The following is a 21896-nucleotide window of genomic DNA, read 5'->3' on the forward strand; positions in this document are numbered from 1 at the left end:
CTCCCCTGGCAGGGAGTGCTCCTTGGGAGCTCTGAGCATGCAAGCCAGTGCTGGTGGGGTTTGTGCAGTCAGGAGCTATGGTTCATCCTGCAGAGCTCTCTGGAGGTGCTTGAGTCATGCCATTTCATTCCTAAGCTACAGCAGGTAACTGGCTTAATATGATGGAAAAACCTTCCCACTTCTCTGCTTATCCCTAAGCACTAACTGCAGCCTGCACAGCCACTCTGCAAGGTGATTTCAGGCCTTTGCCTTTTACTGAGCGTCTCACCCTACAAACTGTGGTGCAGAAATGGTGCTCCACCCCTAAGGGAAACATGGAGTTACCTGCAAAAAGATAGACATTCTTTACCAAATCTATTGAAATGTGAATTTCAAGCATAGTCCTATGCTAATATAAGCTTGTGAAAGTGGGGCAATTTTATCTGACAGCAGTAGTGCTCATGCAAGTGCTGGGTCATGATTTTTTGTTACAGAAATGCACGTGGGCCATATTTTATTCCCAGGAGTTGTCAGAGACAGCCCAGAGTGGGAGCTGGAGGCCTTGCTCGCTAACAGCCTCTCTGGCTGAGATAAATGGACTCTCCATGACAGTGCAGAATGTGTTGCATTTCAGGAAATCTAAATTCCCATATTTTTCTGGGATATCCTAATTCTGAAAACACCAACTTTATCAACTGGCTCCAGTCTGTCTTAAAAACATATTTGAAATATGTAATTTTAGCTCTGAAAGGAAGTATTTAGCTAAAGAGTCAGGAACATATTTCAGATGAAAAGTCTTGCTTCCTCCTCTATTGAAACAAGGCCAATAAAAGGTTGTGAGGAATTTTAAGGAAATTCAGTTACATTCTCATGCCACCTGCTGCAGAACAAGCTACATCAATTCTGTTTCTTCCCTTCTTACCCCTGTTACAGTAAATAACAGAGAAAGTATGCATATATGAGACTCCTGGTGTTCTTCTTCAGCATTATAATCTTCATCTGTTATGGCTCAATACCCTGTGTTATTTCAACAGCGGTGTTATCCACAAGAAGTTAGCCATGCTATTCAAAGTCAGTCTGTGGCTGAAAGGGGAAAGAAAGAAAAGAGGCACTTGAAGAAGCCTTGCATGACTTCAGAGATTTTTCTGAAGTCAAAAGGTTTGTGTTAAGAACCAGAACCATCATGACTCATATATTCCTAATCAAAATGCTGGGTGCGTGAAAAGCTGTTCAGTCGTTCAGAGACTGAACTACGACTCCTTACAAGAGGAGAATAATACACACAAGAGGAAGCACTTAAATAATTGATGTGCTTTTCTTTTATCTGCTTGTAGGAGTGACAAGAAATCTATGTAGCTGGCACTAATGGATAGCATCTGTATGTCAATAATTGCTAATGAGGAAGAAATAGGAACACATTTGTCTTGAAGTGACTGATCTTTTTTTCTTTATCTCCTTATATTACAATGGGAAATTATTAGTGTGAATTTTAGAATTCTGTTCACTTTCAAATCTCAAAGGTTTTCAAATGCCTTTTTATTGGAATGAATTCAATCCAGAATTGAACTGTACACTTGCTTACATGTAATCTGCATTCTGGCATTTAAGATCCTTTTTTTATATCTTCTGTACTACATCCAAACAACAAAATAAAACTTTGTTTGCATCACATGTTTAATTTTCCATTCCACAACAGTGAAAGAGTGCAGCCACACTAGAATTGAACAGAAACCAGTAATTTAAAAACACCCAATGCTTTCATCATGAAAAATTGCGTAACCATTTCCAGCACTGAAGTACGATACTCTTTCTGAATAAAGTCTCTTAAAAAATTATTGGCATATCAAGCTGTTCACATCCAACGATTTAAGTCGAAGACTGTATTCAGCCATTGTCCCCAAGCTGCTTTTCTGAGGGAACAATTACACAGCTGTTCCTGCTACATTCTTGTGTAGGCTGAAAGCAGTCTAAAAACTCTGGCATTCATTTCCTGCAACTACAAAGTGCAATTCTCCAGGTTGTTCGTGAGGCATACCCTTTGCAAAGAGGTTACTGAAGCAGTACATACACTTGACACTAATATTGTGCTTTGGCTAAACTTATTTATAGCCGTGTGCATGTGCGTACACGGGCGCATGCACAGGGCTGTAGAGTTTGTGTTCGAAGCAGGGCTCTGGACTGCAGCCACATTGCAGTGCTAATGATATCTGTCACTGCACCAACTTTTTGTAGCTGTATTATCTGGCTTCATTCAAAATCAAGGATTTTGGAAGTACAGTTCCAGACTTGCTGTGCTCATTGGATTCAGCAAAGGGGCATTTCTGCACTAGTGAACAGTAAGCAGTGTATTAGAAGATTTGATGATGATTTTTTGCAACTCTTTTTATGGAGTGTTAAGTTTTAAACTGCTAAAATTTTAAACTTTGACCTAGCTAGTGAAAAAGCAATAGCCACAAAGAAAATTATTTCAAAATTCCTTGACATGAAAAGCAAGCTGTCAGCAACTGGTTCACTAAGATTGCTTAATAGCTCTGATAGAGTACCATCATTTCTCTGTCCACTGCTGGTTTGGTGCATATTTTTATATTAATATATATGCATCCACACATCTGTAAGTACAGGAACCAGAATATTTTTCCAGGTCCATGAAGCAGGTGTCCCTTGGGACAGGTTGGTTGCATCTGGCATGGGGCAAGGTGAGCCCTGCTTCCTGGGAACAGGCCTGGAAGCAGGGTTGGGCAGTATGGGAGAATAGAGAAATAAACCTTTGCTCTGTTTCTGGCACATTTCTAATCCACATCTAAACATCACTTCAATTTTCATTCCTGCCCATAGAAAATTGCTTTCTTCTCTCAATGCATCCATGAATGTTTTTCTGGAAGAAAACTCGAAGGTCCTTTCAGCAGTATAGGTAATTGAGATATCAATAATTTCTGCACACAAGATGCCATGCACTCTTGATATCAGTTTCATCATTAATATCAGATGCCAGCTGATACTGATACTGTCACCCTGAAATATCCCACCCCCAACTCAGAGTGCTTAATAAGCAAACTGTGGCCAGGCCCTTAAAATCAAAGCCTGTAGAAGCGAAACTTTGCTGGTTAACAGTTCACCCATTTGAGCAGAAAAGCAGGAAATACCCATTTTCATCTCTCCTGTCTTCAGCTGATAGCAACAGCCCATGGAATTGTGCATGGTGCAACTCACCCTGCACCATATACATAATTTATATTTTTCCACTCTAGTTATGACTGTGCCGTTTTGGACTTGGGATTTGCTCTGTAAAATGGAAGCAGAGAGAGGAGGAAAAAACAAAAACACTGCAGCAGCCTCTTCTTCTCCAACCACACTTTTTAGCCCAGAACCTCATCTTTGATGCACAGCCTTCACAGACCAATAGAACAGGAGTGCTACATAGTACATGTTGCATATGCATATTAATGTGAAAAGATAAATGCTTGCCATGGTAAAATAAAAAATAAAAGGTATTTCCAGTAGTCCATCTCTTTATTAATAAAATGCCTTGGCAGAGAATTAGGCTATCATTTTGACAAATTTCCTTTTGTACAGGCAGCCTAGATAATATTTACAGTTCCTATAGAATTTTTTTAAAAAGAGCTGAGAAACATGCTTCTTTGCTGACATGCTCTTCTGCTTAGTGAAGTTTGACAGATACAGCCCAAAGCTCTAGTACAGGATTCCTTCCCAGATACAGGCAAAGTGTGTGATGCACTTATTTAAAAAATAATGTACATTTCTATTTCCTTTCAGCAAATAAAGCCTTTGCATTACATTTATCTGCCCTGGCTGTGTCCGTTACCATCCAGGAAGGTTTATCAAGGAACAAACAGGACACACACAGCGCCTGATCCTGCAGCACCCATCCCCACAAACTCTCCTTAGTGAGCTCACGACTGCACACACCGATGCCATCATCCCTGCAGATACCGACCCTTCAGTCCGTCAGCCTGAATCCCAGAGCCCTTCTTCCTACCCAGCCCCTGTGCCTTCAGAGAAGATGCAGGCGCTACCACCCTCACCAGCCCTCCACGGACTCGTAAGGCACCGCACCAGGATCTGCAGTGGTTTCAGGGAGTTTCTCCTCTCCCTGCTGCGGCTCCGGCTCCCTTCGAAAGCAAGCGGCTTCGCGTGTGACTGTGCAATCTGAGACTGTGAGCCAGTCGGCAGGACACTGGGGTAAATATAAATCTGGCGCTTACCCACAGGCAGTCCCTCGCAGTCTGACATCGTGCGAGAAGTCCTCCTCACCGGGGGCTCAGGAAAGCCACTGCAGGACCACAAGCGCGGGTCCTTCTCCTTGCAAAGGCAAGGGGGAAAAAATATCTTACAGTTTACAGGCACCCTTCTCTTGCACTCCACATCTACCCACCCAGAGAGCTGTAGCAACAGTCCCGTCCCTGCCTTCTCATTATGGGATGTAAAGATAAGAATGTGCTTTTGTGCCAAAAGAGTGTGCTATTGGTGGATAAATTTGTTGTCATCCCTCCCCTTCGCAGAGTTTCCTCTTTAATGTCACAGAGGCACATTACCCTGTCGGAAAGGCCATCGAATATTTATGAAACGGCTCTTAAGAGCTAAGCCGCAAATCCGCGCGGGAGAACAGAGCTAATTGCGGTGCGGTGGGGCTGGTGGTGGGAGCCACCCCGCAGGGCTCTGCTGCTTCCCGGGGGGCTGCGGGGGCAGCTGATGGGCTGGGGAATAGGCTCTGACATCTTGCTCTGTACCTTCTCCTTCTGCAGGGTCCGAGTACAAACACTGCTGGAAAGGGGGACAGAAGCCAGGGTGTATCTCTTTAAGGACGGAGGAAAAAAAAGGTCTTTGTTTATATTGTAATAGCTGAGAAATTGTTTTGTGACGCTGTTACTAAAGGCTGTTTCGTAGTTTATAATAATATTGTCAGTGCAATTTTCTCTGTAACTTCATGACTTTTCTTGCTTAAACTATGCCACTTTAATGCCAGTTTAGTGGCTGCTCCTACAAGTTATTTTTTTAATCTTTGAAAATGTTTATGTGGGATTAGTTGGATATGAGGTTCCCAGACTCGCACAGTCAGTGGAGAGTACCCCTGCACACTGGTGTGCTCATTAGGCACCTTAATGAAGTGCAAGCAAAGGCTCTGGCAGCGTTAGAGCCAGGCTGGGCTTGGCAGAGATGTGCGGGACCTGGTGGGAGCCTCAGCACCCGGGGGGTGCTCATTTGCTGCCACTTTTTGTCCTGGGAACAGTCAGGAGCAGTCTGGGCTTTGCCTGACTCAGACCTTCAGTGTCTGAGCCCTTCCCAAATGTCGGGGTTTCAGACCCAGAGCCGGAGGGAGGGCTGGGAGGAGGCAAGGGGGGCTCCATGGGGGGCAGTCTCTGGGAAGCACTTCCAGACCATGTGGCCAGACAGCCCCTGGGGGAAATGAGCCATCGGGAATACCTTCCTTCAAAATGCCTTGAAGAAAAAAAAAAATAACATAAATTACATGAAGTATACTAGGAGCTCAGGGTGCCCAGCGCCTCTGAAAATGTGGGCTGTTTTCACTCAGATGCTTCAGTCTAAGCACCCAAAGGCTGGCACTGCTGGCTCTGCCTGAGCTCTCTCTGAAGAGAAGCCTTTTTATACTCTGCTGGTTACTCAGCAGCACAGCTAGCCATGGATTCAATTCAGGATGTCAGGCCTCTGACTAAGAAGCAAAAATAGCTGCAAAAGTGGATTGTGACATGTTCCCAAAACCATTCCTCGGGTTGCCTACACAGGGTTGGGCAAGCAGAGCCAGAAGTGTCTGGCCAGCATGAGGCTCTGTTGGCACAGTTCTGTCAGGGCAGCCCTTGTCAGTGCCTGCTTCCCAATCGGCTCATGCAGCACCATGGAGATATTCACCGGTGTAAGGCTCACCTGGAGGGCAGCTCTGAGGAGGAGCAGAGCCTCAGGCTGTGCTCTCTGCCGAGGAGGCTGTACAAAGAGGAGAAGTGCCAGGCATCATGCCTAACCTCTCCATCCTGCTGCCACCCACAGACCCAGGGAGGGGCCACTAGCTATTCTGGCAGTCAGGGAGATGTCTGGTCTTGATCTCAGTATGCATCTGGGAAAGGAAGAAGGCCTAAACCAGACTGGGGGACTTTTCTTGCAGTGTCATCTGACTGCAGAGACATATTGCTCCAATGTGTGACAATCAAAGCTTTCTTAGCTCGACCCTGTGGAAATGCAGGCTCCCAGCTCTGCAAGCATTTATGTGCCAATTTAACTTCAAGCCCCAGTGAAGTTCCTGGAACTGCTCACAGTTAGAAACACATGCATAAGTATTTGCAGGATTTAGGGCTCACCATTCCTCCTTGTATTCGGAGCAAACAGCTGCAGCTGGTTTTGAAGTTACCTCTCACAGCTGTGTGCTGGTGCTCCTCCACTGAAGGTTAGAGCCCTCTGGCAGAGCTGGACAAGTGCCTGCAGGGAAGGCATGCCAAATCCCAGACTGGTGTCTCAGCTCTATCTTGTCCTTCAGAGGAATTTAAGAAGCCCCTGCCTCAGTAACCCCCATTACATTGTCCATGGCCACGTCTGCTGCAGGTGGTCACATCTTCTGGGAGAGGGGCAGAGAAGCCAGCAGAGACTGAGGGGGAAGGACAAATATATCTTAAATTACTACAGCAAAGTTGGCAAAAGCTCATCTGCCAGAGCCCTTACTAGGATTTGGCCTTGGGAGAGCTCTTCAGTGAAACACTAAAGCAGGTCAAAAGTTGAACAAATCAACTTACAACAATACTCACAAACAAACACCTTCTTTTGATGTGGATACTTCAATCAAAAAATAGCTTTGATCCCTGGATACTTTAGTTATAATGCTGGGTTTTGATAAATTTTAAGACTTTTTTTTTTTCTTTGGTTAAAACAGAGTATTTCTTTTACCTTCCCCCATTTCTCAGCCTGAAAAGAGAAGAGCCATGTTTGCTCCTGGAAAAAGGCCAAGCCTGGAAAATTTAAGTCTGACAGAGAAAGTTTTGGACATTTATGAATAAGCCTGGTGTCTGTCATAGCAAAAAAGGCAAATGTCAAACATTGAAATAAACAATAAAGTGTGACAGGTAAAGGACATATTATTTCAGCAGGTATTACACTAACAGGAGAAATGGGCTAAATATTTGCCAATAACTGCTCTCACTTAGGCTTTTCAAGAAACCTGAAGGATGCTTTTTCCTCAACATGAAGAGAGAAGCATTTATAAATCTCTCTGCTTTATTCTACTCCCTGACAGACAGCTGTCTGCATAAATCCATGACAAGTACCATGAGTGGGGTAGTAAATGCAATGTATGGAAGGAAGTCACTGGAGTATTTCCTAAAGAAGATTTTCCTGGACCATTTAGTCCTCTCTGGAAGACAGATGCATTTTCCTGCTGCATCTTGAAATACTTAAGCAGCTGCTATGGTGTCCCCTCTCTGGAGATTTCCAGGAAGAATTATCTGCCCAGGAATGTTGTGGATGTGCCATCCCTGGACATGTTCAAGGCCAGTCCTGATAGTGCCAAGCTGAGCTGATATGCCTGAGGAAAGACAGAAAATTTGAGGAAACCTTGGTGCAGGGTTCAAATACACAGTCATCTTAGAGCTCAAATATTGCCAGCTACATGAGTAAGATATGTAGTGGGACTTTGTCTCTCATCTACATGTTTACACATCCCATCTGATCTGTGCCTGATCTAAGTGCTTAAATATAATGGAAAATCTGGGCTTTAAGATTTTAAATCCCATGGGGAGGTCATAATTTTCCCCGCTACCTGATTGACACAGCAATCTGGCTGTGAAAAGAGCCTGATCCACCTAAAAGCTCCCAGCTGAACCAGAGCCTTTGCTACTGCTGACTTGCCTCTTGCTCAGCCATGGGTGGAGCAGCCTCATCCAAACCTTGGAGGAAGAGCAGGAGCACGGTGGGATTCAGGCCCTGCCAGACTCTGGCTGCCTGCTGACATTACTGGTGGAAGAGCTTTGCTAAGCCCAGCACTGCTGCAGGGGCATGGGTGAGTTGTTCTGCTTCCCTCTGCCTTTCTCTCTCCTGACAGAGGGAAATCACGAGAAGTGAGAATTATTTCTTTAGCTAACCAAGTCAGATCTGATTATTAAACCTGCAATTTTCCGTGAGATTGAAGCGAGCGCCTTACTGCCTGCTATGGCAGGCGTTTCTATCTCCCATCAGCGTGATTTCCATGCAGTTTAAAGAGAGAGTGGCTGAAATGCGCTTCTCCCTTCTAATTTATGCAAATACCCTTGGGTTTTTTCCTGCCGTGTGAAGAGATTTCTGACTGTTGTGTACAGAGGGTTCACAGCCCAGGGAGGGGGAGGGGAAGGACAGGGCTGGAAGAGAAACTGCAGGCTGATATAAGCAGATTGGCATCAGGATGTGGATGACCTCCTCTCAGAGCACTGAAGAGCCCAAAATGTTAGGAATTTCTTAGCCAAGACACGTTTTTCCCCCTTGAAAATCCCTGCAGTCATGGGGATAGAATGTGCCTGTCTGTCCTCTAATATAAGGGGTAAAATTGACCCCAGCTTTTGGATTGCACCCAGTTACAGGGCAGAGAAGCAAGAGGGGAGCGTGCTGGCCGGCCACCACCAGCCCCACTGTCAGCCCCACATCTCCTGAGTCACTGACGGGGCCTTGGTGAGGTCCTGGATGTACCTATGGGATCAGGGGGCCAAAGCCAGGGCCAGCGGGAGGCTGTGCCTTGAGTACGTGAGGCAGAGGAGGGAGCTGCTGCTCAGATGGGCTTGAACCTCTGTACAGAAACCAGCAGAAGGAAAAGCAGCCAGGGTCAGCAAGCAGAGTGCCCAGGAAGTCCCAGTTATTGGAATTTTATTTCATTATTGTTTTCTGACACATTCTCTTGGCATTTCAACTTGATGGATGGGGAGTGTAATAATGCAACTTCAAGAGGAGCTGATGCTCTGACAAGATCTCATGTGTGTTCATCCAGAGAAGGAAGAGTGAGTAAAAATAGGCAAGATACAGCTGACAGATAAAACAGCCCTCTAGGAAGCAACAAATATAAAAGTAATGGCAGCCCCCCAAAATAACTGTCACAATTTTGCATTTATCTCTATTTTTTAATGTTATTAGCAAGATTTTCACTAGTAAAAATTGAATCTGAGCTTTGTTTTCAAGAAAGGAAATGTCTCCATCATCTCCTCTGATGTCACCCTAGAGAGAAGATTAGAAGATTAACTATGTCAGGTGACACAAATCCAGCAGCAGGGAAAATAATTTTGCACATTGAAAAAGAAAATGGGGAAGGAATTCCTGCTGTCTCCAAGAAATGTGAACCTTACCAGTGAAAATTTCTAGCTCACAGAGAAAATACTTTATGCAAATGTGCAAATATACAGAAAATAAAATAAGAAGACCAAAGATTCAGAAGAGGATTTATCTTAAAGAAGAAATTAAATGATAGTCTGAATCTTGGTAGCATTTTCATCCCATCTAATTTATAAAAGGTTGCATTCTCTGGGGGGGAGTTATGAAAGGCCAATGCAATTATGTGAAGAAACCAAAAAGCTACATTTGAAAGACAAAACTGGCTTCTGAGCTGCTACAGTTCTTGCTGGCAATGTCCCCTGACACACTGAGCCAAAATGAGCCTGCTATGGCACACAAGTGAGATGCATTTGCACAAGGTTGGAGAAAAGGTGAGCATGACCGCATGAGCCCAGCTTTTGGCATCTGCTGACAAACATGAGTGTCTCTCTGCTGGCCAGCTTTGCAGGAATCACCCAGAACAGGGGACATAGGCCAAAGCTCTTTTCCATCAATACATGGTAGATTTTCATGCTGTAATTACAGTTATTTGCAGTTCCCTCTGCAGAGGTTTGAGGTGTTACTGAATTGTCTCCCAATGAACATAAAAAGCCAAGAGAAATTATATGATTCAGTCTGATCTTGCTGCTTTTAGGGGCATTATTGCTGTTTATTTTACTGGGTTTTAGTCTCGCACAGATGAACAAAGCTGCATTTGCTCTGCACAGATCTGGTAGGAAAAAGTGTTGAGCCCTGAATGTAAATATTACAGTGTCATGTGGTGGGTTTGAGGAAAAGGTAAGAGTCTTGCAAACCTGATTTGGCAACTGCAGAAAAAGCACTCAGGCAAACAGATGGTCTCTGCAAGGAGGGAAGTCTTTTAAAGATTCACAGATTAATGAGCTCTGCCAGGATTTTAGTGGTTCCTACCAAAATTCCTATAAATCAGTCTCACTGGGCAGGGAGGAGGTGGAGACAAGAGGAATCAATAACTTCCCTAGACAGCTTGTATATCCAAGGTTAGCTGACAAAGGTTTCAGAGCTGGAAAATCTCGAGAGCAATTACAGAGGCAGAGTGTCATCCTTTAGGGAGGCAAAGGCCACAGTGCTCGTCGTGTACTCTCAGTGCTCTGGGGACTAATTGCAGCTGTCTGTGATCACAGATACCAGTTTGGTGATAAAGGAAGGTGAGGTGTCAGCCACACTGAATTATTGGCTCATCCTAGGAACTCTGAAATTTGTTTTGAGGCAGTGAAAGCATCCTCTGTCCACTGCAGGTCAGAGAGAGATCACACCTTCACCTACCTATACTAGAAGCAGTCCCTTCTAGAGCACATAACCAAGGCATAAAGAGAGCACATAACCAAGGTGGAATATTTGCAACAGCCAAACACCTACCTTCAGCCAAAGTCCTACCTTCAGACAAATTACATCTCATTTCCATTTTCATCTCCAAGACTTTGTCCCTGCTCTGTGCTATGTCAAGCATAGAAAGATGTTCTAACCAAGCTGAAAATAAGATGTTAAAATTGTCACTGGCCAAGGTTAGCCACAACAGGTAACCAAGAGATCAGGCTCTCATTCCAAATTTGGAACAGGAGCAAACTATGCTTTTGGGAATTACCAGCAACAGAAACAAAGCACCAGAGAGATCTGATCTGATAATTGTCCAGCTGATCATCTGTCCAGCTGACTTTGTCTAGCAAAGCAATTGCTGTCCCCAGGACACTGAGTGAAGTTCTGCCATGCTAGGAGACAGAATTGATTAAGAAACTGATAATGGAATCAGAGGTGACCAACAGAGAAAATTAGAGTGTCTGTGAAGTTTGTAACATGGTGCCCTTTACAACCCATGTTCATTTGCTTTTCTGCAAACATTTGTCACCAGTGTTTGACAACAGGAATGATCTGGGAGGAGTTTCCATCCTTAGTCACTTGGAGCCGCCTCCGTCTTATAACAAACACAGGCACAATTAACGGAAGTGGTGACCTTGTTGGCAATTTCTGAAAAGAGGACAAGACTCCTTGGGAACAGTGAATTAAGCAGATTATTACCACTTAAGTAACCTCTCTAAGTCACGTTGTGGGTGAGGCACGTTGCTGGGGTTAAAGGGAAAGATTGCTTGTGGCTGCTTAAGTAGCACATAAGTAATTTTTTCAATCTGTTTTCATTGAAAACTGGATAGATTTGGTTTAGGTTTTCTGATATTGATGTTTTTCACTACAGACATCTCTAGCTGTCTCATGAAGAAATTCAAGACTGCCTTGGTGTGGTCAGACTCTTGGGTTTGGGGGTGGCAAGCCTGGGCTAAGGTGCAGAGCAGGGACTGCATTGGAGCTGAGCTCAGGCTCCTGACAGGAATCAGAATCCCCCCTGTCAGCAGGGAGATGAGGAAATCCTGGAAGGGGGTTAAGTGACTTTCTTGGGGTCATCCTGTGAGTCTGTGGCATGGTAGTAGGTGAGCCTGGCCCCTGTTCCCCAGGAGGCAAAGGAAATAATTCACTAAATCAGTCAGTTTGGAGTGCTGCCTGCAAACATGGAAGTCTAATTTGCTTATGGTTATAAAAAAAATATTTTTAAAATATCTGTTTCCTTGTAACAACTTTTATTATTCTTTTTTATTATAAGTAAGTGTGAATGTATGGAAAAATATTGTTTTGGGATGGGCTGATCTGGCACTGATCTCTTGGGGTTTTGGACAGGTACAGCTGCTGCAGGACTGCTGGAAATGAGGCTTTAAGTGTGTGACATCCTCTCACTTACCCAAAACCTCTGCCTCAGAGTACTAAAGTGCTGCAGCTGGTCCAGGAATGCCCTTTGGACACTTGCCAGCCTGGCTGCAGCTGCTGCATCACCACAGAGCTGTGGCAGCTTTGTGATTTGTTTGGTGTCCACCTGGCTGCTCTCTGGTAAGCTGTAATCACTTCTGTGACTGAAATATCTTACAACCATTCTTGAGATACGCAGCAGCCCAGCAGCAAGTGCTTCTTTCAATATATGAACAAATGTCCCAGCCTGCTCTGGAAGATGGAGGCATTCAGCAAGACCAGATCAAACAATTTATGCTTTAAAATTGGAGGGACAAGCTTCCTTGCAGTTTCTTAATTTGATGCATGGAGCTGCTTTTTCCTTATTTCTCTCCAATTCTGATCCAGGGAGTATGCGGGGATGGAATTTCCCCCTCTGCCTTTCCTGCACACAGGCAATGTACCCTCACTGGAGCAATGAGGCCAACGCCAGCATTCTCACATGCAGTTAAACAAACCTAAGGACTCTCATCTCAGGCAGAGCCAGGGTTGTTTCTGCCTCTTGACATTCCCCAGGGCTGCCTCTTGCAGTTTTCAGTGATGCCTTGTCTATACTGTTCTTTTACTCTCCTCCAGCACAAACCCAAGCCAGTAGTTCTGCTTTATCCCGGATCTATTCCTCATCAATCTTTTATTAATCCACAGAAATGACAGGAATTAGAAGTAGCAGGTGAATGCTTGCCTCTGAAAACCTGGTTTACAGCTAATGAACAGGGCTGGCACATAAAATCATCATTATATGTGCAGAGCAGATCCAGATGTGCTGAAGGGCCATCCCTGCAGCAGCTACTGTGCACTAATCAGGGATCCTGGCCTTGAAGTACAGTATCAGTGTATAGTCAGTAACATTTTATTGCAATATTATACCTAAATGTTACTAAACCTTATTAATGACAAGATGTTAAACTTGGTGTGGAATAGACCAGAGAACCCCAAAGGCTGCAGAGCTGAGAATTAAGCCACCATTGATATTCTTTTCCTTGAATTTAGAAAGCAGCAGAAGCCTAAGAGAAATTTGTCTTGCATCAGAGCCCACATCCAAGGAAATTCCACGTGTGGTCAAATGTCAAGTTGTTTCTCTTGCAAAGGGCAATGTGGCAATTGTATTTCCATTTGCAGAGAAGGTTTTTCCTTAGAGCTGAGTTTTTCAGAGAGGGAAGGGAAGGGAGAGAAAGCAAAGTGAGCTTTTCCTTTTAGCACACATGCATTCAGAAATCTGCTCATTTTTAAAAGGTCATGGCTCCCTTCCCCGCTCCTCCCTGTGGCACAGCCAGGCCAGCCACATCTTTGCCAGATAAAAGTTAAGCCCTTGGAAAGGCTCATGGCCCTTGGCACTGAAATAACCAAGACTCCCATCCACCTATCTAGATGCAGAAGTTGTCCCAGTGCTTTCTTGCCATTTAAATATTCTTTTTCATTGCTATTTCCTCAAGAAACAAGATTTGTACAGTGCCTTTGGTAATAAATCCTCACCCCATGTCCCTGGTTCCAAGTAAAAATGAGGTTCACAGGACATGAAAGTTCCTACAGCTTCCAGAAAGCATCTGGGACTCTTTAAAGAGGAGAAGTCGGCGTGGTTGAGGGTCACGCTTTTCCATACTGTGAAGAGGCAGGTGGCAGTGTGACCCACAGTCACTGTGTGTGGCCAGGGTGGCCGTGAACACACGCAGAGCCCCAGAGCTGCCCTGCGCGTTCCACCTCCATCCCTGCCAGCGGCACAGGCAGCGTTACACGGACACAAGAGGAAGGCGGGGATCCAAAATGGGAGGCTGCCGTGTCAGGCAGTACTGAGGTGGAGGCTGCTGGAGGCCCGTGGGGGACTGCTGGGATGTGCTGGGCGTGCTAGAGAGCCTGGGTGTGAAAAAGGAGTCATTGCAGCTGAGAAAAATAGGGAGAAGCAAACCAGTGCTCACTAGCACTGCAGGGCTTCAGGCTCCACTCCTGGCAGGCAGCCTGCCCAGCGCCCACCGATGCCCTGAGCCGCAGGCAGTGCTGCGCCTCACGCTCTGCAGGGCTCAGCCCTCCCTGGAGGAAGCTGAGAACACATCTCTCGTTTCTCGAAGCCACCCTAATCATCCTCACCTTCCTGCCTCCACTGTCCCCCTCCCGCACTGCTCAGCGGAGGGAGGCACAGCTTCCCCAGCTGTGAATCCTCCTCCCTGGCCATTTCCCTGCTTTGCCAGGTCATCGCCAATCTCAGAGGAGAGCCCCGAGCTCTCCCTGCTCTCCCTTCCCTTTTCCCTGCTGGCTGCTATTTATTGCTCGGCGGAGGAATGCAGCCTGTCCCGGGGAAAGGGCTGCTGCCGCCAGGACTCAGCGGGCTAAGTTTAGTTCCTGGCTCTGCCAGGGGTCGCCTCTCCAACACTAACCAAAGGTTAGATTTCTCTCTGCCTCAGTTTCCCTCTGTAGACAGCAAAGTTCCATCTTATAACCTGCCTCGGGTGGGAGCTTATATAATTATACAACTTTTTCACTGCTCCTGTCTCTGGAGCTCCTGCCCTGGCAGAGACCTTGGGGTACTTCTACAGCCAAACATGGTCTGTTTTCATCAAAGATTTTGTTACACTTGTGATATGAAACACAAAAATACTAACTAGAGCCTAATTATAGTTCTTCACAATATGCTTTTTAAATTTTGTATGCAGTTCCATTTAATTAGTTGTAAATCTCTAACAAATAAAATTACTTTGGGATTACTGTAATACTTCTCAGTATTGATGTGAGAGCTGATGTGGCCACAAACAGTCTGTCAGTGTTAGAGCACTTCCTGTAGGCTTCCCAGGAAGAAGTCAGTCTTTGGAGGTGTAACCAGAACTACTCTTTCATTGTAGGAATGAAATGACAAGAGTGTACAAGCAACAAGAACAGAAGACCCTCTGTGTGTGATGAGAAGGCTTGGCTTGATGCTGTCTCTTTAAAAATTTGCTCAAATAATACATTAAAAGGCAAACCTCTTCTATCACATACATATTTCATCTGCACCTTGGAACTGTAATTAATGACACAGGAGGTTTCATTTGACAAGCTGTCCTCAGGGCAGACTTTTTACTTCTATCTACATCAACAGTGCTCTCTGCTACTGTTTCCTGTGGCAAAACTCCTCAGCCTCACTGCACTGCATAGCAGGGAGGCGAGCAGCTGTGAGGCTAATCCACGTTTCTCTCTCCGTTGATGAATACTTCCCACAGATACAATAGGACTAAAGAGAATAATTTTTCAAAGATGGAGGAAGACATGTGGGGAGACACACAGCAGGAGGTGGAGAGAAAACTCCTGTTTGTAAAGCCTGCCTGCTGTGTGAAATGATCAATACTAATTCAAACTGAATACGATCGAAATGAAACACCAAGGGCCAAATTAGTCCCTGGTGCAGCACCAATAACCCAAAGGCAGATGATTTGATTTCATTGAACTTGTGCCAGGAGTGAACTTGACCCCCAGTGTTACATGGCATCCAACAGTACGGCCAAGAAACCTGAAGTACATCACAGGCATCCAAACAGAGGTGTTCCGGCTGTGGCTGGTGCTCCAGCATGTGTAGGATTTTCAGTTCTTGATCCCTGACAACTATTTCTGGTGGTCATTTACCCCATGCTTTTCATAGCAGTGATGGTCATTTATGAAAAAGTTGCAGAGGTTCTCCAAAAATAGGAGGAACAAATAAGCAGTTAGATTTATGTACTTACCAGATATTGGACAAGCTGTATTTATTCTTAACAAATCAATTGGGGGGGAAAAAAGGGAACAAAAAGGTGTAACCTTTCTGGAAGATCGGCCTGATGTAACACATGCTCATACGATATGTACTGAATCCATCACAAAGCAAGTCAGCCTGCAGCAGGATGGAGATTCACTGACATTAACTCCAGGAACATTAATTGAGGTGATCTGAACCACAGGATCCCAAGGGCTTTCAAACACAGCTTTATGCATCTTGGGTTTTGAGCAGGAAAGAATATAGGTTTCACTTTTCCCATCATTTTTGCAGCATGTGAAAGCTGAGGCTGCTGAGCCTGGTTTCTCTGTCTGAGGGCCATGTGGTGCTGCAGTGTTGCCCAGCGGCTCTCTGCAGGGACACGTGCCTTCGTGGCAGGGACCATTTCCAGGCTTAGCCCAGCCTGTTTGCACAGACTCTTCTCTGCTTGTCCAGGGCCTGGGCAGCCACCCAGCAGCTGGGCAAGGAAGAACTGAGCTCAGTAGAAGATTTGCCACCAGCTCTCAGGGTACTGGGCCAATACCCAATAGTGGGTAACACAGCCTGGTCAGAGACCAGGTACATTCCCCTGTGGATTTTTAATGCCCAAAAGGAGAATTTCATGTTTGGTGTTCTGTCGCTAGAGTTTATCCTGCTGATCATCTGCGTTTGCATTGTACTGAGCTTTTTCATCTGGAATCTGGCAGTAGCTAGCACTGCTATCTCTTCTTAGCAGTGATTCAGATACATACATACATTGCCAGGTTGGACGGGGCCCTGAGCAATCTGGCCTAGTGAAAAGTGTCCTTGCCCATGGCAGGGGGGGTGGAACTAGATGATTTTTAAGGTCCCTTCCAACTCTAATCATTCTATTATTCTATAAAATCTCAGACTTGGGATGGCTCTGCAAGCTCATACTCTTGGATGAGATTTTATAGAACCACAGCAAAAGCTTGGCTTTTTATCTGGCTCTCTTTCTAGGTTGCATCTGGGTTTAATTTGTTTTTTGGATCTTCCAAAGAAGGATTTAATTATTTTGGGTGACTTATCCACACCGTGTTATCCACTACCTACATGTCTCTTACTATATAATTTAACACAGCAAAACACTGCTTCAAGCTCATCTCTATAGCCCTAGAAATAGTTCTTTTGAGTAGCATCATTGATCTTGTCAGTACTAAATGTTGCAGGATATAAAACACACAAGAATAAGGGAAACTGTCAAACTTTGAAATTTTGGGACTCATATAGATACCTGATGTTTCCAAAATTACTCTGAAAGCACGGGCATTAATACAACTCCATGGTAAAGTGACACAGGTTATTAAGGCAGTGATGAACGACACACAACAGAGACAGAAACATCAATATTGGACATGAGGGGCTTAGAGGATAGAGCAGTAAGTCAAGAGAAACCCATGATTTCAAGATAGAAAAGGCCATTTGGATCTGGTACCCAAAAGCTACAGGAACTAACAAGGTGTCATTCTGTTAACCTGTAACCACCTTGTGCTGTGGAGAAATGAAGATGTAGGGAAATAATGAACTGAAGGCAATGACAAGTTACAAGAACTTTAGTAAGAGTTCAAAGTCTCACACTTTTATAGCTAAGTGGATGCTGGCTCTGGCCCTGGGGAAGCTGGACTCGCAGGTGGAGAGTCAAGGAGGTCCCTTGCATGGTGCACAGAGGGAGAGACCCCTAGGACTGGGGTAGAGCCTTGACAGAGCCCTGTCACTGCCATTGCCCTGTCAGGCTTGACACTATTGAGTGATTTAGGCACCACGCCTAAATACCCCCACCGTGCTCCTGAGGGGACCAGAGGTACTCATACCCTGAAGCAAGCTGTCCTGGAAAGGACATCCTGCCTATACAGCTCCTATGGCCTTGACTGGCCCTTAGAGGGTGAGGTATCCTTTTACAACCATGCATGAAGATTTGAGAATCTCCGTGAGTTCAGTGCCACCTGTAGAGTCACCAGTGCCTCGTGAGGATGATGGGGGAGAGGGAAGGCTGGGACCCACCTGCCCGGTGACCATGGCCCGTGTGACCTTCTGGAGAATGTTCATCTTTCAGCCCAACAGTGCTGCAGCACAGGCTGCTGGAATGGCAGGACAACGGCTGGATCTGCTCCTCTGGTGGGTGCCAGCAATGGTGGTTGTGGATCTGGTGACAGAGCTCAGCTCTCTCCACGTGGGCAGGGGGTTTCTCTCCCCACTCATCCTCTCCTTGCTGCACTCACCCCACCCATGTCATACACCACCACACACTCCTGCACAATCCCTCTGTCACCTGCTGGAAAAGAGCAGCAACGCCGATGTGATTAAAGATAACGAGCTGCTGATTAGTACTGGGAAACACAACTGAAAACATTTTATTTCAATTGCCTTTCTTGTTGAGTTAATTAATATAAAACACAAAGCCTCTCATCTGTATTACCATGCCTGCTTGGCACAAAGCACTTTGACTGAACATGTTTGTAATTAATATTTGGGTTGACTCACACCTTCCATTAGTACAACGAAAGAGATTAATGGCACCTTTTAGATGATTCCCAGTGACGTAGCTACTCTTGGGCTATTACCCACTTGCTGTGGGGATGCTTGAGCTGCAGGGAAGATTCAACACAGTCCTTCTTCCCCAAGCACAAGACTTCCTGAAGAAGCCATGCTAAAGAGAAATGTCCATGGATCACCTGCTCCACAGTATTTAAATTTGCCTTTGTGAAATGCTTTAATGTCTGTCAGCTGCTGGAAGAGGCATCATTCAGGAGGTCAGTGAAAACTTTGGCTGTAACATTAAGGAGAGTATTTTTGATCCCAAACTGATGGTTTGGAAACTTCAGGACCGTATTTTTGTCTGAACTGCAATCAGTAAGGCCATGAAAGCAGAAATGGATGTTCATATTTGTAAGGTTATATTCGTAGGTTACCCTACATATGCTCTGTGTATACAAGTGGCTTGTAAACCCTGTGGACATATCTGACTGCCCTCTCCTGGAACATGATGGAGTTGCTATTGCATTCTTCCAACCAGCTGAACGTTAGACCTATGGAAATTACTTTTTTTTACTATTTTAGAGTTATATGTATAGGAGCTGTGTGTAGCACATATATATGTATATAAACTATATGCTGTATGTGTAACACACACTGGCATACATATCTATGAACCAAAGGCATAAATACATGAATTTTCTGCTATTCTAAGAGCATGGTTATAATTGATCTACTTCTTCATGCAACAGTTCATAAGTATACCTGCTCTTTTTACAGCTACTAATATTATCTTCTTAGTAGATTTACTGAAAAACATTTTAGTTACTAGTGCAGGTATACCCATCCCTACGCTACACTCCCTCTCTTATGTATATATTACATTAATCATAGCAATGACCGCGTATAAATCAAGGATACACACAGATTTATTGTACTTTTTCAGATTGGCATTGCCACCTATTTTTTAGCAGTTTCAGAAAAAGCAGACACAGGATCTGACTCTCTGTAAAGAATTAAGTAATTAATACAGGGGGTTTTAACAAAAAAAACAAATTTCCTATTTTTATAAGTGTTAATTGTTTGGAGAAGATTGCACTGGTTTCTGCCTAAATTAACTTTTAAGGAGGTCTTTATAACCAGGTGATAAGAGATCGCCAAGAGCAGTAAAGGTTCATATTCTTGCTACCAACCATCATTGTTCTGTGCAGATAATGAGCTTTTCTTCTGGGCAGCTCAGAATCCCAGAATCATAGAAAGACCTGGGTTCAAAGGGGCCTTAAAAATCATCTGGTTCCTCCCCTCCTACAAAGGACAGGGACACCTTCCACCAGACCAGGTTGCTCAAATCCCCATCCAAACACCTGGAGAGCAGAAAAGTCGGGTTTCATCACGTCACATCAAAATATCTGGTCTAGTTTTGACTACTGTATTACAATGCTTAATTTGTCTCCATTGTAGGAAAGAGGATATGTAATTAATCTTTTAGCAGGCTCATTAGGTTTGCCCCATTTTCAGTATTACATTGGCTGAATTCTTTAGGCACCTGGAAGTGTCTTGCAACATCTTCTGCAAACAGATTGGCACCTCTCAGTAGCACTGGGTGAAGTGATAAAACCAATCAAATTCATTATCCCTCCTTTATGTTGGTACTACTTCATTAATTTTAACAGCCTCCCTTGACACACAGACACCTGCATTGCTATTTTTGAAAGCTGACTTCAATACAGGAAGGTCAGAAAAGCATGTGTGGGTTTATTTAAACATTCTTCTTTTTTTTAACCTTCCATTTTTTTTTTTATTTACAGTAACTCATTTTAAGGCATTTTACTGAAAAAAAAAGAACCTAAAGCAGGTATATTTGCTTTAATAGAGAAGATCATCATATTTTAAAATTAATGCTAGGAAACAATGAGGATTAGGGGCCCAGCTGTGTCTTAGGTATATGCATGTTTTTGTTTTTTAAAAGTTGGCATTGATACTACAGGGACTACCACAAGAAGAAATTCACTAAAAGCAGAAATGGTGAGCTGCAGTCAATCTTTCCTATTAATAGAGGTAGGGATGATGAAACCCATAGGGTGGGAGAGCAGATGTAGCCCTTTCTCTGCTACCACCTAAACCACAGGTGTGCTGGGAAAGCTCCTTGGTGTTCACTGATGGTGTGAGCACTGCTGAGCTGGGAAGGGACAGGACACCATGGTCATGCTCTGAGAGCCTAATGGATGTGTTAAATAGCATTTCTCTGGGGTTTAGTCATCCTTACAGGAAAAAAAAAAAAACACAACGAAACAAAAAACCAAACTCAATAAAACCCCAAAAAGACAACTCTACACTATGTGGAACTGTTGTAAGTAGAATATTTTAAAGACAGAACACTGTGTAACATACCAGTGCCAGCTTGTGTCATCATATCAAGAATGGTTGGTCAAGGTAACACAGGAGAAATTGCCATAGTCACCAATGCTATGCCCAGCTTTTCTCTCTGCAGGCCCAGTAAGACTTGAAGAACATTTCATGCTCTACAAAACAGCTGAATAAACCTGTGCTGAGTGATGAACATGCCAGCACATTCAAATCTCTTGCCTAATCCAACTAATCTCTCAAGCAGATAGTCATCAAAACTGAGCGTTCTTCTGTAGCTGTGAGGAGCTACTCTGCAAAGAGGGGTTGGAGTGAGATGAAAATGGGCCACTCACCTCTTCTGGGCAGTATCACTGGAATCAGCAGGGGGGGATAGTGAACATCAGAAATGCACAGCAAAAGCAAAACATGAGAGTGGGCAGATGTAAGATCCATTAGCTCGTTAAGGGTGGAGCTGTTGGCCTGCTGGGAAATTACTGTCCACTTTGTGTCTTGATATTGGAAAGAAATTAACTAAAAGAGCCAAGGCAGTGTTAGCACTTGAGCTGCTTAATTATGCCTTTTAAAGTTGTCTTTGAAGCCACAGAGCAAAGGATGAAGGAAATGTTCTCTGGATGTCCTTATTAGTCATTCCCGTCTCTGATGGCAATAATAATTACACTGTCCTACATTGGAAGGAGTCTTCCTAGTGCATCCCCATACTCCATGATAACATTTCCAGCAGGGTGGGATAATGATGTGGGTAATTAGAGCTCTGGCTGCAGGGCAGGAGAGCTGTGGTGGTGAGCTGTGAATGTCCCTCCTGGGCAGAGCATCCTAACCTCACCTCCCAAGGCTTAGGTTAGAGGAGAAAATCCTGCAGCTGAGGGGAAGTCCTGATGAAAAGATTTGACTCCTCCTATGTGTGTGGACTCCAAAGGAATTTCCTCCCTTGTTGTTGTGGCTGCAAACAAAATGGTAGATGAGATTTTTGTTAGATTTGATTTTTGTTAGGTTTTAACCACTAGAAACACCATTATTGTCCTTCAAGTTTGTGTGCTGCATGATTTACCACAGAAGCTGCTAATTAATATCCTGAAACATAGTGAACATTGAAACCTGTTCACTAATGGCAAAAGAGACCCATAAAAAGGCAGTGGTATCTGAGCAGCACTTTTGTGCCATTGATGCTTCATTCAGTATCTGCAAAGCAAAACTGCCCAGAAATTGCATCCCTGGAGCATCTGCACCTGTGGCAGCAGCAGCTCTGGTGAAGCAGCAAGCAGGCAAT

General features: G+C 44.4%; 2 protein-coding genes across 2 annotated transcripts in view; one reads left to right on the forward strand and one right to left on the reverse strand.

Moving 5' to 3' along the window:
• EML1 (EMAP like 1) overlaps positions 1-4399 on the reverse strand; it is a 121054-nt gene extending 116655 nt beyond the window's left edge. Inside the window, exon 1 of the mRNA XM_068192416.1 lies at positions 4203-4399. Coding sequence (XP_068048517.1) covers positions 4203-4230 — 28 coding nt within the window. The 5' untranslated portion in view covers positions 4231-4399. The remainder of the gene's footprint in view (positions 1-4202) is intronic.
• SETD3 (SET domain containing 3, actin N3(tau)-histidine methyltransferase) overlaps positions 1-21896 on the forward strand; it is a 611377-nt gene that overhangs the window by 302546 nt on the left and 286935 nt on the right. The gene's annotated exons all lie outside the window — the stretch shown is intronic.

Source organism: Anomalospiza imberbis, chromosome 6 (assembly GCF_031753505.1).
Source record: "Anomalospiza imberbis isolate Cuckoo-Finch-1a 21T00152 chromosome 6, ASM3175350v1, whole genome shotgun sequence".
Classification (NCBI taxonomy): Eukaryota; Metazoa; Chordata; class Aves; order Passeriformes; family Viduidae; genus Anomalospiza; species Anomalospiza imberbis.